Source organism: Camellia sinensis, chromosome 6, assembly GCF_055761805.1.
Source record: "Camellia sinensis isolate YWXY chromosome 6, ASM5576180v1, whole genome shotgun sequence".
Lineage (NCBI taxonomy): Eukaryota > Viridiplantae > Streptophyta > Magnoliopsida > Ericales > Theaceae > Camellia > Camellia sinensis.
Window position 1 is genome coordinate 113494229 of NC_138966.1, and position 15196 is coordinate 113509424.

At 39.0% G+C, this 15196-nt stretch overlaps 1 protein-coding gene across 1 annotated transcript; it reads left to right on the plus strand.

The window, feature by feature from the left end:
- The first annotated feature begins 2963 nt into the window (after positions 1 to 2963).
- Positions 2964 to 14124, plus strand: LOC145793506 (uncharacterized). Its single transcript, XM_082876350.1, has 5 exons — positions 2964 to 3441; positions 8690 to 9032; positions 9554 to 9777; positions 9892 to 9981; positions 13898 to 14124. Exons 1-5 carry the CDS (start codon positions 2964 to 2966, stop codon positions 14122 to 14124), a joined length of 1362 nt encoding a protein of 453 aa, XP_082732476.1.
- The last annotated feature ends 1072 nt before the right edge of the window (positions 14125 to 15196 follow it).

The following is a 15196-nucleotide window of genomic DNA, read 5'->3' on the forward strand; positions in this document are numbered from 1 at the left end:
GTCTTCCTAGTGGAGTCTATCTAAGGCCACTTTGATTTCTTTAATACATTTTGCACTCTCATTCCATACTCCTCATAGCTCAAACATGAGACAGGGAGAGAAAAGAGAATACTTGAGCTCAACTAGGGTAATTGCTAGAGAATTTGGAGGAATTGACTTGAACTTAGCTAGAATTTGAGTCATTGGGAAGAATCACTCAAGAACTCAAAGAATTGAGACCTGTAGGAAAGGAATTCAACCCTTGAATTATGTAATTAACTCATTTAAGTTGTGAATTCAAAGGAAGATGAAAGATTAGTGCATGGAATGAACTAAGAAAGTGGGAAAGAAGAAGAGTAGAGCTTGCATGTGAATTTTATGGAAATTTTTAAAGTTGATTTCAAGTAAATTCTCCATGCATGCCATGTTCTCAACTTAATTATGAAACTTCATCATGTTTTCCATCAATTTGCCTTAATTGATCATGTTTTGGAAGCTTTGAAGTGAAAAAAGTGCTTGCATATAAGTCCATGCGTTGTTTTATAAGCTTTAAGTTTGATTTTACCCAATTGACTTACTCTTGGGCCTTGATTTTGTAAAATGGTCTTTAATTCTTAATGTTTTCAAAGTTTAAACTTGTTTTCTCAAGTTTTGAGGCCAAGAGTTGTGTTTTGATAAGTTAGATTCGAGTTTTGAGCTTGGGAGTGTAATCTGGAAATTCCAGATTTTGCACTTCCGCTCAAGCGAAGGAATCTACGCTCGAGCGACCACTCTGAGTGCGAGCATTTCCGCTCGAGCGACCAGAAGTACGCTCGAGCGAGCATCGAGCGGAAAAAGCAAGCAACCAGCACTTTTACAAAAATTTACAGACCACTCGAGCGACATATCTTGCGCTCGAACAACCACTCACATTTTGGATATCCGCTTATGCTCGAGCGAGCATCGAGCGGAAAAAGCAAGCAACCAGCACTTTTACAAAAATTTACAGACCACTCGAGCGACATATCTTGCGCTCGAACAACCACTCACATTTTGGATATCTGCTTACGCTCGAGCGAGCATCGAGCGGAAAAAGCAAGCAACCAGCACTTTTACAAAAATTTACAGACCACTCGAGCGACATATCTTGCGCTCGAACAACCACTCACATTTTGGATATCCGCTTAAGCGTATGAAGTTACGCTCGAGCGAGGACCCGTTTTCAGTAATTTTTGTTAAGTGTTTTTAAGTGCATTTTTGCACCCTCTTTCTATCATAGGCATTCCTAGGCCAAGTTTAAGAAACCATAAAAAAAATAAAGAAGTAGAAATACACCAAGACAAGAAAGAACTAAGTTAATGATTCTGGATGTGTAATTCAGTACGTATTCGTTTTGTAGTTGTGTAGGTCACGCGCCACGAGATATCTAAATTGCTTACTCTATTTGTTACTTGGAGCCATCTGTTATCTGTGAATAATAACTTAGTAAAGTTATGTCCAAGTTAAATTATTTTTTGTATATGGAATAAGATTTGTTTTATGAAATGCCATGTTTAATACTATGAATGATTGTCCAACTCTAACAAATGTTTGTGGGATTTACGCTATGATTCAAGTATGTTATTTGTACCCGGATCAGAGGTTCCTTTGTGGAACTCACAAGTTATCTGTACCCAGCTGGAGGTTTCTTATGGAACTGACAAGTTATTCGTTCCCAGTCTAGAGGTTCCTTTATGAAATTGATAAGTTATCCGTACCTGGCCAGAGATTCCTCTATGGAACTGACCAGTATGATCTATGATGCTCGGTAAATGATCTATTAGCGCTAATGGATGAACTATGTATGATCAAGCATGAATTCTAAATCCTATATACGCATTGAATAAGAATATGAATATGAATTTATTCTATGTACAAGCTTAGTCATGGGACATCATTCATTTAACCCTTTACTCTTTTATTATTCACTGGGCTCCCGCTCACTATTTATATTATGTATGTAAGTGATCAGGCACGTGACCAGGCTCAGAGTTGAGGACATGGCATTTCAGTTTTTGTCAGCCAATCTTTGTGCCTCCCGTGGAGGTTCCGGATTAAGTCAAGTTTAGTGGCTGTGTTATTATGACTGTATAAGACTTTGTTCCTTTTGCTCTATAAACAAGTTTCTCTGTTTTTATGTACATGAAGTGACGTGTAAATACTATATCTTTTGACGTCACTCGTATGTTTATAAAAGTTTAAGATTATTAGTCCTATGTATGTCTTCACAGCTCGATGGACTATGTATATTTTATGTATTTGCTTTCACGGCCCCTAATTAGTCATTGTTATGTTAAGAGGCCTTTGGTAATCCAATGATTATTGACCGGTTACGACGCTAAACCTATAGGGGCAGGTTTGGGTCGTGACAGAGTGGTATAAAATCACGTGTTCTACCAAACACACGAGTCCATATGAGCTTAGGATGTCCTAGTAAGAAGTAAGGGCATTTCACCTGCATGTGTAAGTGTGTGTTTTTGAAAGTGAAAGTATAAATCTGATTATGATCACATGATATGGAAACAAATAATCTGAATATTGTAAAAGGACTATTTGCCTATGTTTATGATGTTCCGTTTACCTATAGCAAATGGAAAATACAAGAAGTGATGGAACAACTGAATCATCTGAGGCTTGAATGAGCCGCATGGAACAAATGCTTGCAACTTTAACTGAGGCAATGACTCAACAAAAACAGAGGCAATAACCCTTACCTCCCCCGGCGGTCAAAGTTAAGCTGGATAACAATGATCTCATAAATTTAACTTAGAAGTTCCTGAAAATGAAAATCTGTCGACCTTTTTGGGTGGCATTGAGCATTAAAAGCAGAAACATGGTTGCTTGAAATGAAAAAACTATTTGAAGTATTCCCTTGCTCTAAAATTCAGAAAGTCCTTCTAGCCACCTACACTTTGAAAGATGAAGTCCGGAGGTGGCGGTTACTAATCCGAAACAGTAATGGGAATATGACGTGGGGGCAATTTAATACGATCTTCTATGATAAGTACTTCTCTCAATGTTTTCGGGATCGAAAAGTTTCTGAATTCCGAGAACTTAAACAAGGCAGGATGTCCATGGCTGAGTATAAGGCCAAATTTACTGAGTTGGCTCTATTTGCTCCACATATGATGGATACTGATTATAAGAAGGCATGGAAATTTGAAGGCGGACTGGATCTGGAAGTGTTTGACCGAGTAGGCATCTTAAAATTGCCTACCTATGTGGAAGTTTTAGATAGAGCGATAATGGCGGAAGCCACAATAACAGCAATGAAACAAGCCAAGGCGCCAACAACAGAATGGAGAATCAAAAGATTTGGGTCTAATTTTCGGAAGGCCCGTTATTTCCTCGCAAACAAAAAGCAAAATACTGGATCTTCAAGCAGCTCAAGCCAAAGTAGTGGGTCTATGCCAATCTATTCAGAATGTGGAAGAAAACATAAAGGCATGTGTCATCGTGCATCGGGCGCATGTTTTTGCTATAACAAAACCGGTCACATAATTAAGGACTGTCTAATGAGGTTTGACAATGCAAATCATCTAGCAACAAGTTCAGCTAGATCTACTCTTGTAACGAGGCCCAATGCAAGAACTAATATCAAGAATAACTCCGGGAATAAAACACTAAGGCAAGAGAGAGTGTTTGCTCTAGTACCCGGGGATGTACATGTCACGACCCAAACCCGTCCTTATAGGTTTAGTGTCGTAACCGGCCAGTAATCTGAGATTACTAAAGGCCTTCCTGTACAATCAAAATAACCGAGGCTAGCAGAAACAATATTCAAAATACACCAATAGTCCAATGAATCGTGCATCTATATGAACAAATATTTACATGTAAAAACGTTAATTTACCCACATTCAGTACATAACTTGTAACTTAACATTTTATATATAACATATGCACATAACGAAAGTTTATTTCATGGTCAAAAACTTAACAACAACCTTCCAAGCCTAGCCCCAACTCAGAGGCTGTCACGACCCAAACCCGGCCCTATGGGTTTAGCACCGTAACCGACCAGTAATCCGAGATTACCGAAGGCCTGCAGAACAGTAACATAGTAAAATAGAGTACAGGGCCTGGCGGAAGCCAATACAGTAAATAAATAATGTCCATCGAGCTGTGACAGTCTGTATGCCAAAAAGATTTTTCATGTATTCATACATACAAGTAGTATAGTCTATACAAAATTTACAGTTACACAGTACAGAGACTTAATCCCTTGGTAACAGTACAGTTAGCAGCTGACAATCTAAACAGTAGTCCAACAGTGTGGGGACAAACGGGGAAAAAACAAAACACCCCAAAGCCATGGCATGGCAACTTGGAACCTCGCAGTAAGGCACAAAGGCTGGCTTGACAAAACTGGAGTAACCCTAACGCCTCTAGCCGCGGTCTGGTGCCTGAACACCTACATATATATATGAGCAGTGAGCTAAAGCCCAGTGAATAACATAATGCGTAAAGAGGTTAAGAATGAAATGTCCTTACAGTAATGAAAGCAGTTCATTAAACAATACTTCAGTCTTTCAGTCAGAACAGTTATTCAGTCATATGTGGTACATCCATTAGCATAGCAGTAAACAGTAGGTCTTAAAGACCAAACAGTAATGATGGCCATCAGTCAGTAAACAGTAGTGGTTCCACGAGGGAACCGATAGAGATCTCTGTAACAGTAGCAGTAACAGTATACAACAGTTGCTAAGGATGCCACAATACATTTCGGAACATAGGACATACATTCAACAATTAACAATACGTACTTCAGAAAACAGTTTCGTTAAACAGTCAGAAAACATTCTCAGTTGAACATATCTTTACACAATTGTTACTCACAGAGTTTGGGCTACAGTATGCTAGAGCGTGTCTCCCCAGTCGCCAACCCTACACAGTTAACAGATTGAACACACACTAAGCTACACAATTAGGAAATATCATAATTTAATCCGTAATTTGCCTTGGTGTGTTCTACATCTATGTCCTCATTAAAATGCCTTAAACTAGGTCTAAGAATGCCTAGGATGGGATGAGGATGCAAAGATGTACTCAAAAAGCAATTTCAGAAGTTTCAGAAAAACAGAGTCTCGCTCGAGCGTAGGTTTACCCACTCGAGCGGACATGCAACAAGGGTACACGCTCGAGCGTCAACTTTCCCGCTCGAGCGTACTGTAAAAGTACTGGATGGGTGAAATCTCCGCTCGACGCCCGCTCGAGCCTGAGACACAATTGTCCGCTCGAGCTCCCGATCCTCCGCTCGAGCGGACTGTAAAACAGTGCAGAGAAATACTGGATGCTCGGATTCCACGCTCGATGCCGATTACCCCGCTCGAGCGGGAGTGCAAAATCTGGAAATCCCAGATTGCACCTCCAAGCTCAAGCTCACATTCAAATGCATCAAAACCAATCCTCTTGGGCCCATTTTCTGGAAAACATTTGTAAAAACATAGAATAACATGGTTCAAAGCTCAATTTTGAGAAATCAAAGCCCAAGGGTGTTTAATTGAAACCCAATTTCAAACCAATTTCAAGGACAACATGAACATACAAACATGCATGAATTTTTAAACAACTTCAAAGTTCAATTTGATGCTCTAAGGAGCCAATTGATCCAAAACAAGTTGAAAACATGGACCATTACAAAATTATGAACATGCATGTACCATTTTACCATGAATTCAACTCAAAACTCATCAATTCAAACATGCATGCATGAAATGAGCTTCAATTCACCATTAATGAACCAATTCATGACTTAGCTCTACAATTAGACATGAACAATGCATGAATCAACTTAAAGACAATCAAAAAGATGAAATTCATACCTAGGTTCCTTGAATGCAAGTCTAGAGGTTCAATTTAGCAATCTACACTTCAATTAGCAAGCAATTCTCCAAGTTCCAAGCAATTCAAGATGAAATCCAAATTCTCTCACTCTCTCCCTCTCATGGTCGGCTAGAGCTCAAACAAGGCTGAGGAAATGTTTGATCTAGGTGTATAATGAGGCTCAAGTATATGTATTGAGTGGGCCACTCATGTGGCAAAATGGTAAATAAATCAAACTATGCAATTGATCAATATTTAATCTAATTTAATCATACCTAACAGTTTTCAGATAATTATACCATAAAATCACATTAATCCTAAGGATCATAGAACACTAACCAATTCTCGGTTCGGCCACCGATAAGGCCTTCAAGTAGCAGTTTAAACGTAAAACACGAACAGATCAAATAATCAATCAAATAGATAGAATACAAATTAATATACACACTCAGTCAATTCAGTTCCAGTTTTTCAATCAGTCAGTTCAGTACTTTAACCAGTCCAATCATCAGTCATAATCAGTTCAGTTTAACGGTAATCGATGTTTATCGGTAATCAATCAGTCATTAATCGGTAAACAATATGAGGGTTGTTACAGAGGCACTCAAAAATAACTTGGTAGGCTTCAAAACAATGATTCAGTTATAGACCCCTTTTTGGCTTGCCCTCCAGAATGCTCACCTATACATATATATAAAAACAGAGAGGTAAAGCCCAGTGAATAACATTAAAGTAAAAAGGTTAGTGAATGAGCTCCAAATACAATATCCGTAAAACAAATCATATCACAATCATTCATAACCGTCTCATATCAGAACATAGCGTAATGATACATCTCACAAAACAAACACATATCGTCTTCCGACTAGAGTAATTGGTCCCGGATACCGATTAAACACATATCATCATAACGAAGTGGCTAACGAGATCTCGTATCACATATATGTCATGGACCTGCATTTACATGTCGTCCCCCATGACTTGGGACTATCTGTGGATGTTATAATAGATTTGCAAACCGGATATTCGTTCACAGAATCAATCACATTTCAGAAACATATCATATCATACAGCATTTCATATAACATTTCAAGTACAGTGCATATCAACATATCTTTATAGAAATGTTACTCACAGTGGCCTTCAGATACCCGTTGTTCGGTCTTCGAGTCTTGACTTACAAACACAAATGTTCACAGCGCAATTTCTCAATATACACTTAAGTCAATCATTCGATTCTTAACCTTCTTTAGTTTATCCGTTACTTGTCCGTTCGGTTGTTTCTATTCTTTCTTTAATTCCTTTTATGCTTATAACATGCATACGGATGTGTATGACACATGAAAATCATGTAAATGAAGGCCCATAAATCAGAAAATGGAAAGAAAATAAAATTGGACAATCTGCCCTGTTTGGCTGCACGTGCGATGGAACTTCAGAATCAATTTTGGCCCAAAACAAGGTTGGCCGCTTGAGTGGTGGCCCAGGCCGCTCGGGCGGTCTGAGTGAAAAACCAGTCCAAAATCTGCTTTGAAAGGGAACTTCTTCTTTTGCGAAATCAACTTCTAATTCATACATTTCAAGGCTTAAAACATTTGAAAACAACTTGAATTTCCCATTTCTAACTTCAAATAAAAATCATAACTTCATAACAAAATCCAAAATGCCTAGTAAAAGCTCACAAACTTGAAATAAGTTGGTAAAAGGTATAAACATGCATATAAGAGTTCCATTTCTCAAATCTATGGAGCTTCCTCTTCACTTTAAAGGTTTAAGGAAGTACATGAATGTATGATCAAGAATAATAAAAAATCTTGCCATGCATGTTGCTAATTCAAGTTAATCTCTACAATTCCTTCTTTGTGTAATCATATGGATTTCTAACATCAATTTACGCCACTAATCTCATAATAATTCATGATCTTTAATTTAAACAACTCAAAGTCTAAAGGATTATGAAGAAAGCTTTTCAATTTCATGAAATTTGGTGGAAATTTCTTACCTTAACTTGATGAATTGGTCTTATTTTCAATGTTCTTCCTCTTCCTAACTTCTTTAGCTCTATTTCTCTTTATTGAGCTCTCACCCTCAAGTCTCCCTCTCTCTCTACGTGTGTATCTCTAGGCCACCAAAGTCCTACTCTTCTATATTCAATTGATGAATAGTATACTAACTTTTTTCTTGTATACAATTGACGAGTAAAAAGCATTTGGCTCAAATTAATTAGGCTAATAAATTAATTAAAATCAACTTTACTCAAATTGAATTGATCCTCAACATATTATGATCTCAATTACACTAAATTTAGTTCCACTAATGTGAATTAGGCTTTAACTAACCATCTATAAACTCGATACAAGTAATGAGAGCCAAACATAACTTTACGATTCAGACAAAAATTAATTTTTAATTAAACTTCCCAGATGATTCTAAAAATTCCAATTAACATATCCATGTACTCAATTTCAATTTTTGAACCCAGCAAGATCGTTAATTTCAATTCCAAAGTTGTATTTTCAACAAATAATTTCTCAATTTGGACAGATATACACAAATTAAATCATATAATCCGCAATTAACACATGGAAAATTCAAATAATTATAATTTGCATTTTGGGGTGTTACAGTACAGAATACTAAGCCAGTAGTGTCAGGTATAATTTCTATCTGTGCACAAAATGCCTGTGTACTGATTGATTCTGGTTCCACGCATTCATTTGTATCGCATGTTTTTTCTTGGAAGTTGCCTAGATCATTAGAACCTATGAATTGCATACTATCTGTGTCTACACCATTGGGAAGTTCTATGATATGCACCCTGTATATCCTGCATGTGATGTTTTGATTGGTGATTTGACATTGTAAGTTGATTTGCTGCCTTTGAGCATTGACCACTTTGATTGTATATTGGGCATGGATTGGTTGTCGAAATATTGTGCCACTATTGATTTTGTGAATAAAACTGTCACGTTTAAACCACCTGATATGCCTGAGTTTGTTTTCACTGGGAATGGGGTAGTTCCTCCACTATACTTGATTTCGTTTATGAAAGCCAGAAAATTGTTGAGAAAATGTTGTCGGGGTTGCTTGTGTAGTGTAATGCCAATATCTTCGGATAGTACCAGTATGGAAGCTATTCCTGTGGTTTGTGAATTTCCTGATGTGTTTCCTAATGACATACCCGGAAATCTAATTGATAGGGAAATTGAGTTTACCATTGATGTAGTACCTGGAACACAACCTATCTCTAAAACTTCGTATAAAATGTCGACTTCTGAACTGAAAGAATTAAAAGTTCAAGTCCAAGAACTTTTAGACAAGAAATTCATCCATCTGAGTACCTCATCTTGGGGAGCCCAATGTTGTTTGTTAAAAAGAAAGACGGATCTTTGAGGCTATGTATTGATTATTGTGAGTTGAATAAAGTAACCGTAAAGAACAAATATCCATTACCCCAAATAGATGACCTGTTTGACCAACTTCAGGGAGTCCAAGTGTTTTCTAAAATTGACCTTAGATCCGAGTATCACCAGTTAAAGGTTAAGACAGAAGACATAGAAAAAACTGCATTCAGAACTAGATATGGACATTATGCATTTTTGGTAATGCCATTTAGGGTAACTAATGCACCTGCGGCGTTCATGGATTTAATGAATAGAGTGTTCAAACAATTTCTGGATGAATTTATTATTGTCTTTATTGATGATATATTGATTTACTCCAAAAGCAGGGAAGAACATGAGAATCATTTAAGAACTGCCTCACAAATTCTGAGGGAAAAGAAGTTATATGCAAAATTTTCCAAATGTGAATTTTGGCTAGACAATGTGGCCTTTCTGGGCCATGTAATCAACATAGATGACATATCGGTAGACCCACAGAAAATTGAAGCTATTGTGGACAGGCCTAAACCAACGAATGTGTCAGAAGTTAGAAGTTTTCTAGGACTTGCAGGTTATTATCGCAGATTTGTGAAAGACTTTTCAAAACTTGCTATGCCATTGACCTAGTTAACCCAGAAAAATGTATCATTTGATTGGAATGATCAAAGGGAGTTTGTCTTTCAAGAGTTGAAGACCAGATTAGTAACTACACCGATTTTGACTTTGTCTAATGGTACTGATGGGTTTCAGATTTACTGTGATGCATCTTACAAAGGTTTGGGTTGTGTATTAATGTAAAGTGGAAAGGTAATTACTTATGCTTCTTGGCAACTCCGACCACATGAAAAGAATTACCCGACTCATGATCTTGAACTAGCAGTTGTGGTGTTTGCTTTGAAAATTTTGCGACATTATTTGTATGGTGTGACTTGCGAGGTGTACACCAACCATAAAAGTTTTAAATACTTCTTTACCCAAAAAGAATTGAACATGAGATAGAGAAGATAGCTGGAATTGATCAAAGACTATGATCTACAGATTTTATATCATCCGAGAAAAGCTAATAATGTGGCAGATGCCTTGAGCCGAAAGTCAATAGGAAATTTGTCATGTTTGCTTAGTAGTTAGAAAGAATTAATATACGACTTGGGAAAGAATGAGATTGAAGTTGTATTGCGAGAACAAGGTGGGATCTTAGCTGGTATCTTTACCCAGCCTGCAATCTTTGAAGAAATTAAAAAGGAACAACTGCAAGATGAGTTCTTAAAAAAGAATGTAAATGTAATTGATTCAAAACCAAGGCCCGGGTTTGTATTTGAAAACAATGTGTTGAAATTTCAAAATCGTCTTTGTGTGCCGAATTGTTCTGATTTAAGGAAATAAATCATGACAGAAGCTCACAATTCCAAATTTGCCATGCATCCAGGAAACACAAAGATGTATCATGATTTGAAATAGAATTTCTGATGGCCTGGAATAAAAAAGAGCATTGCAGATTTTGTAGCCCATGTTTGTATTGCCAACAAGTCAAAGTTGAACATCAACGACCCACTGGTTTATTATAACCGCTTCTAATACCGGAATGGAAATGAGAGCATACCATGGACTTCATCGTGGGATTGCCTCGCTCTTCTCGAGGTATAGATTCTATTTGGGTTATTGTTAATCGTTTAACTAAGTCTGCTCATTTTCTTCCTGTCAAATCCTTGTATAATGCGGATAAGTTGGCTAATCTGTATGTTAATGAGATTATGAAATTACATGGAGTTCTAGTATCCATAGTGTCTAACAGAGACCCCAAGTTTACTTTGAGATTCTGGCAGAGTTTGCAACAAGCTTCGGAGACTAGATTGAGATTAAGCAGTGCCTATCACCCACAGATAGATAGCCAATCGGAACGAATCATTCAAACATTGGAGGACTTGTTGCGGATGTGTGTGTTAGACTTTCAAGGCAATTGGGAAATCTACCTTCCTCTGGCCAAATTTGTGTACAATAATAGCCAATAATAGCTACCATTCAAGTATTGGTATGACCCCATATGCAGCTTTGTATGGTAGGAAATGCTATTCTCCAATTTGTTGGGCCGAAGTAGGTGATCGACCTTTCTTGGGATCGGAATTTTTGCAAGAGACGACTGAAAATGTGAAATTGATTCGGCAAAGAATGAAAACTGCACAAAGCAGCCAGAAGAGCTATGCCAATGTCCAAAGAAGAGATAGGGAATATGAAGTCAGGGACCACGTATTTATCAAAGTGACTCCAATGAAATGCTAGACACAGTTTGGCATGAAAGGCAAATTGGCACCGAGATATGTTGGACCCTATGAAATCCTTGAGAAGATTAATTCAGTGACGTATCGGGTAGCTTTACCACCAGCCATGGAACATATGCACAATGTATTTCCTATCTCTATGCTTCGGGATTATTTGGGAGATCCACTACATGTGATTGAGCCGACTCATGTACTTCTAAAAGATGATTATACATATGAAGAGAGGCCAATGCAAATTGTAAATGTATATATATATATATATATCCAAATAGAATACAACTACTGTGTGAGTGATTTTCCGATCACACTGCCCAACTCAGTATTCAGCTGGAGAACGCTGGTAGAATAGATGACACCTGGCTAATCTGCAACAGAAAGAGAATATTCCGATAGTGGTTCGTCCACCCGGGGGCACTCTGACGATCAAGTCAGTATATCTCTCAAAGATCATCAATAGTGCTAAACTCACTATTCAAAATATAAATTGCGTACCTTAGACCCATGAGGGTGCCTTTCTTTTATAGCCAACACAATCCTAGTCCCAATAGAAGCCTAACTCTAATGGACTTAGGAATACTGCTAATCTTGGACTCCCAGTAGAATTGGGATAAACTCTCTAAGAGTCTTGTCCTTTCCTAACTGAAGTCTTCTTCTATACTAGGACTCTTATCCCCTATCCGCTTATCCCGGACTCCGATATCTTCGGAGATAACCTCGGCCTAGCCGAGATCATCTCGGCGCCTCGGTCAAGACACGTGGCACCTCGGCTGAAACGTTGGCGTCACCTTGCCACGTGTTGATATCCTGAAAATATATCCCCACAACTGCCCCCTAGGTTCTATTACCTCGGCATTCTGAGGTGATGGAACCTATATATAGGTACTTCCATCCAGTACGTCGGTTTATAGTATCTCAGCCGAGATCATTATGTTTGGCCGACATGTCTTCGTTAAAGAACAAGAATTTCAAGAACCCTTTCACGCGTATAAGCTGTCATACACAATAATTCAACCGTTTACGACACGCGTCTTTCCTATATTGGATCATACCTGCGACGCGCCTGAAAACCGTCTCGCGCCTGCGTGCGCCGTCTGACAAAACCGTCCTCCTAGGCGCATTGATGGCCTTTTTGCCGCCGTTTCCAATCTTTAACAAAATTTGTTTATATATATATTTTTTTGCCCTTTCACTTTTCATTGTCTCTATTGCTCTCTCTCTCTCTCTCTAGCTTTTCTCTCCAAATCCTCCATTGTTCAAGCTCTCCTTGCTCTGCAACTCGTTCCGTTCATCCCTTCTGGCGGGTTTTTCACTGTTTCGGCATATCCTCACACTGGCTTCATTTTTTTCTGGTAAGCCACTATTCATTCTTATTTTAGTTTCTTGATTTCTTCTTGAACTTGTCGCTATTACTGCTTTGCTTAAACATTCGATTTGTGAATCATATATCTGAATGTGTTTCTATTTCATGACCTTGCCCTTTGCCCATGTCTTAAATACACGCACTATTCACAACATTGTTTGCACTTTGGCCACTGTTCTTGCCTTTAAGCCCTTTCACATACTTTGTCACAGTGTTCTTGGTAGTTCCCCCTTGTTCTTGATTCTGAAACGCGCTTTTGTTTTCTGTTTTTCTGTGTCTTTTCCAGATTCGTGCCTTTGATCTTTGCTTCCATAGATCTAGGTTTAGGACTTGTTTGTAGAACTCAAGACAGTCTTCTTAGGGAAAATTGAAACGATTCCCCATAGATTTTAAGCTTTAGCCGAGGTCCCTAAAACCCTTCAAAACCCCTTTCTTTCTGAAATCCAACTCTTCTAAATCAGGCCGACATTATGGGTATGTGGAAGCATAAGGTAGATACCCCAACCAAATTAGATCACTTTAGGACAGAGTTTGAAATCCCTGCCAATGTCCATCTAAGGCTGGCTGGGGAGGACGATTCTATTATGCCCACAGCTGATTCCATGCCTCTTCCTGTCGTAGCTTTCATCGAGTGTGGACTTCGGCTCCCACTCAACATTCTTTTTTGTGAGATTATCCATTATTACAAGTTAAACCCAATGTAGCTCGCCATCAACTCCTACCGAGTTATTAATGGCATCATAGCCTTAGCAAAATAAGAGAACGTTAGGGTCACTTTAGCCGATATCCAGTATTGAGCTATGTTTACTACCTCAAGCCGAGGTCAACGGAGTACAAAATCGTTGTCGACCTCCCAGACTCCAACAAGGGAGCTAGAGATGATTATTTTATTACTTCGGGGAACTGGGAATTTGCTCCAAATGAGGACCTCCACTTCTACCCTCTTCCTTGGACAGTGTTCGTAGAGGGTAATGGTAAGAGCCCTGTATTTCACATTTACTTGCTTTCAAAATCTTTAATACTTCAAATATGCTGATGTTTGTTTTTCCTTACAGCTTTTCCAAAACTAGTAAAAGGCTTCCGCAAGTCTTTTTACCCAAGTTTGGGTTTAAAGAAACTATTGGACCTTCATGTTCGTAAGCGAAGAGCCCCACTGGTACTAAATTTCATCCCGACGTACAAATCAGCTTTTCCCGACGTTTCTAAGAGGAAAAAGAAGAAGAGCTTATCTCCTCCCTCTGCCACAACTCCGTCAGTTGCTACCTCGTCTCGACCAGATTAAGGATCAACTTCTGATCCAGCAGAATAGCCGTCTACTTCGGCTCCATACCTGATCCCACCATCTCAACGAAAACGTCGTCGACGACTTGTTCTTGCTGCTGAGATAGGCCGCCCAAAACCGGTTGCTAAAGATCTCTTAGCCAGCACTCCATCTGACATTGACGCTCAGCCAACACAAATCCAGCCTCCTACAAAGCCAAAATGAATCAAAAAGGCTCAGCCAAAGGCAAAGGTGTCTCAGATCGATTCTGAGGATACCTTGCCAAGTTCCAAACTGGTTCCGAGTGAGAAAACTGCCTCTGTTCCCGCGAAGAGGTCCACCGAAACACTTCCATCCGAATCGACCATATCAAAAAGGCCGAGGTCATCTTCTGCAACGACCTCGGGATCTAAAAAGCCTAATGCCCCCTAGGCCCCCCGAATCACTCTGGAAGATAAACCTGTTATGGCTAGTGATAGCGCCGATGACATCAATGTCGGCGTTGCCCTTAGTACTGCTCTGCTTCTTCCAAGCGATCTGGAGCGAAACGCCGAGTTCAGGTTGTACGAGAACTACGCTCTGATGTTTCAACGCTCTATTCAGGTAAGTGTTTTTGCTTGGTACTTTTTCTTTCTTTCTCTTCATTTCATACTTGAATATTTTCTAATACTTCTGTTTTCTTTTAAGCCATCCAGCATGCCCACTCTTTTTCAATGCAATCTTTTGAGAACCGTGAGAAGCTAGCTGAAAAGAAGAGAGAGGTCTCTAGCCTTCAAAAAACCAATAAAAACTTGTAATCCAAGATGAAGACCCTGGAGGATCAGGTCGAGGTCGCTATTAAAGCAAAAGACGAAGCTGAGGAGAAGGTTGGTGCTGCTGAGGCGATAAACAAAGTCCTTCAAGCCCAACTGAAGGAGGCCGAGGATAAAGTGGCCCAGGCCCAAAAAGAGCTTCAAGACGCCTTGGCCACCAAAGAGGTCGAAATCAAGGACGCTGACGAGAAGGCGTATGCCCAGGGCATGGCCGATGTCACGGAGGCCTATGAAAAGCAAGTCAAGCAAGCATGCAACAAGGGTTTCTCCCTTGGTTGGAT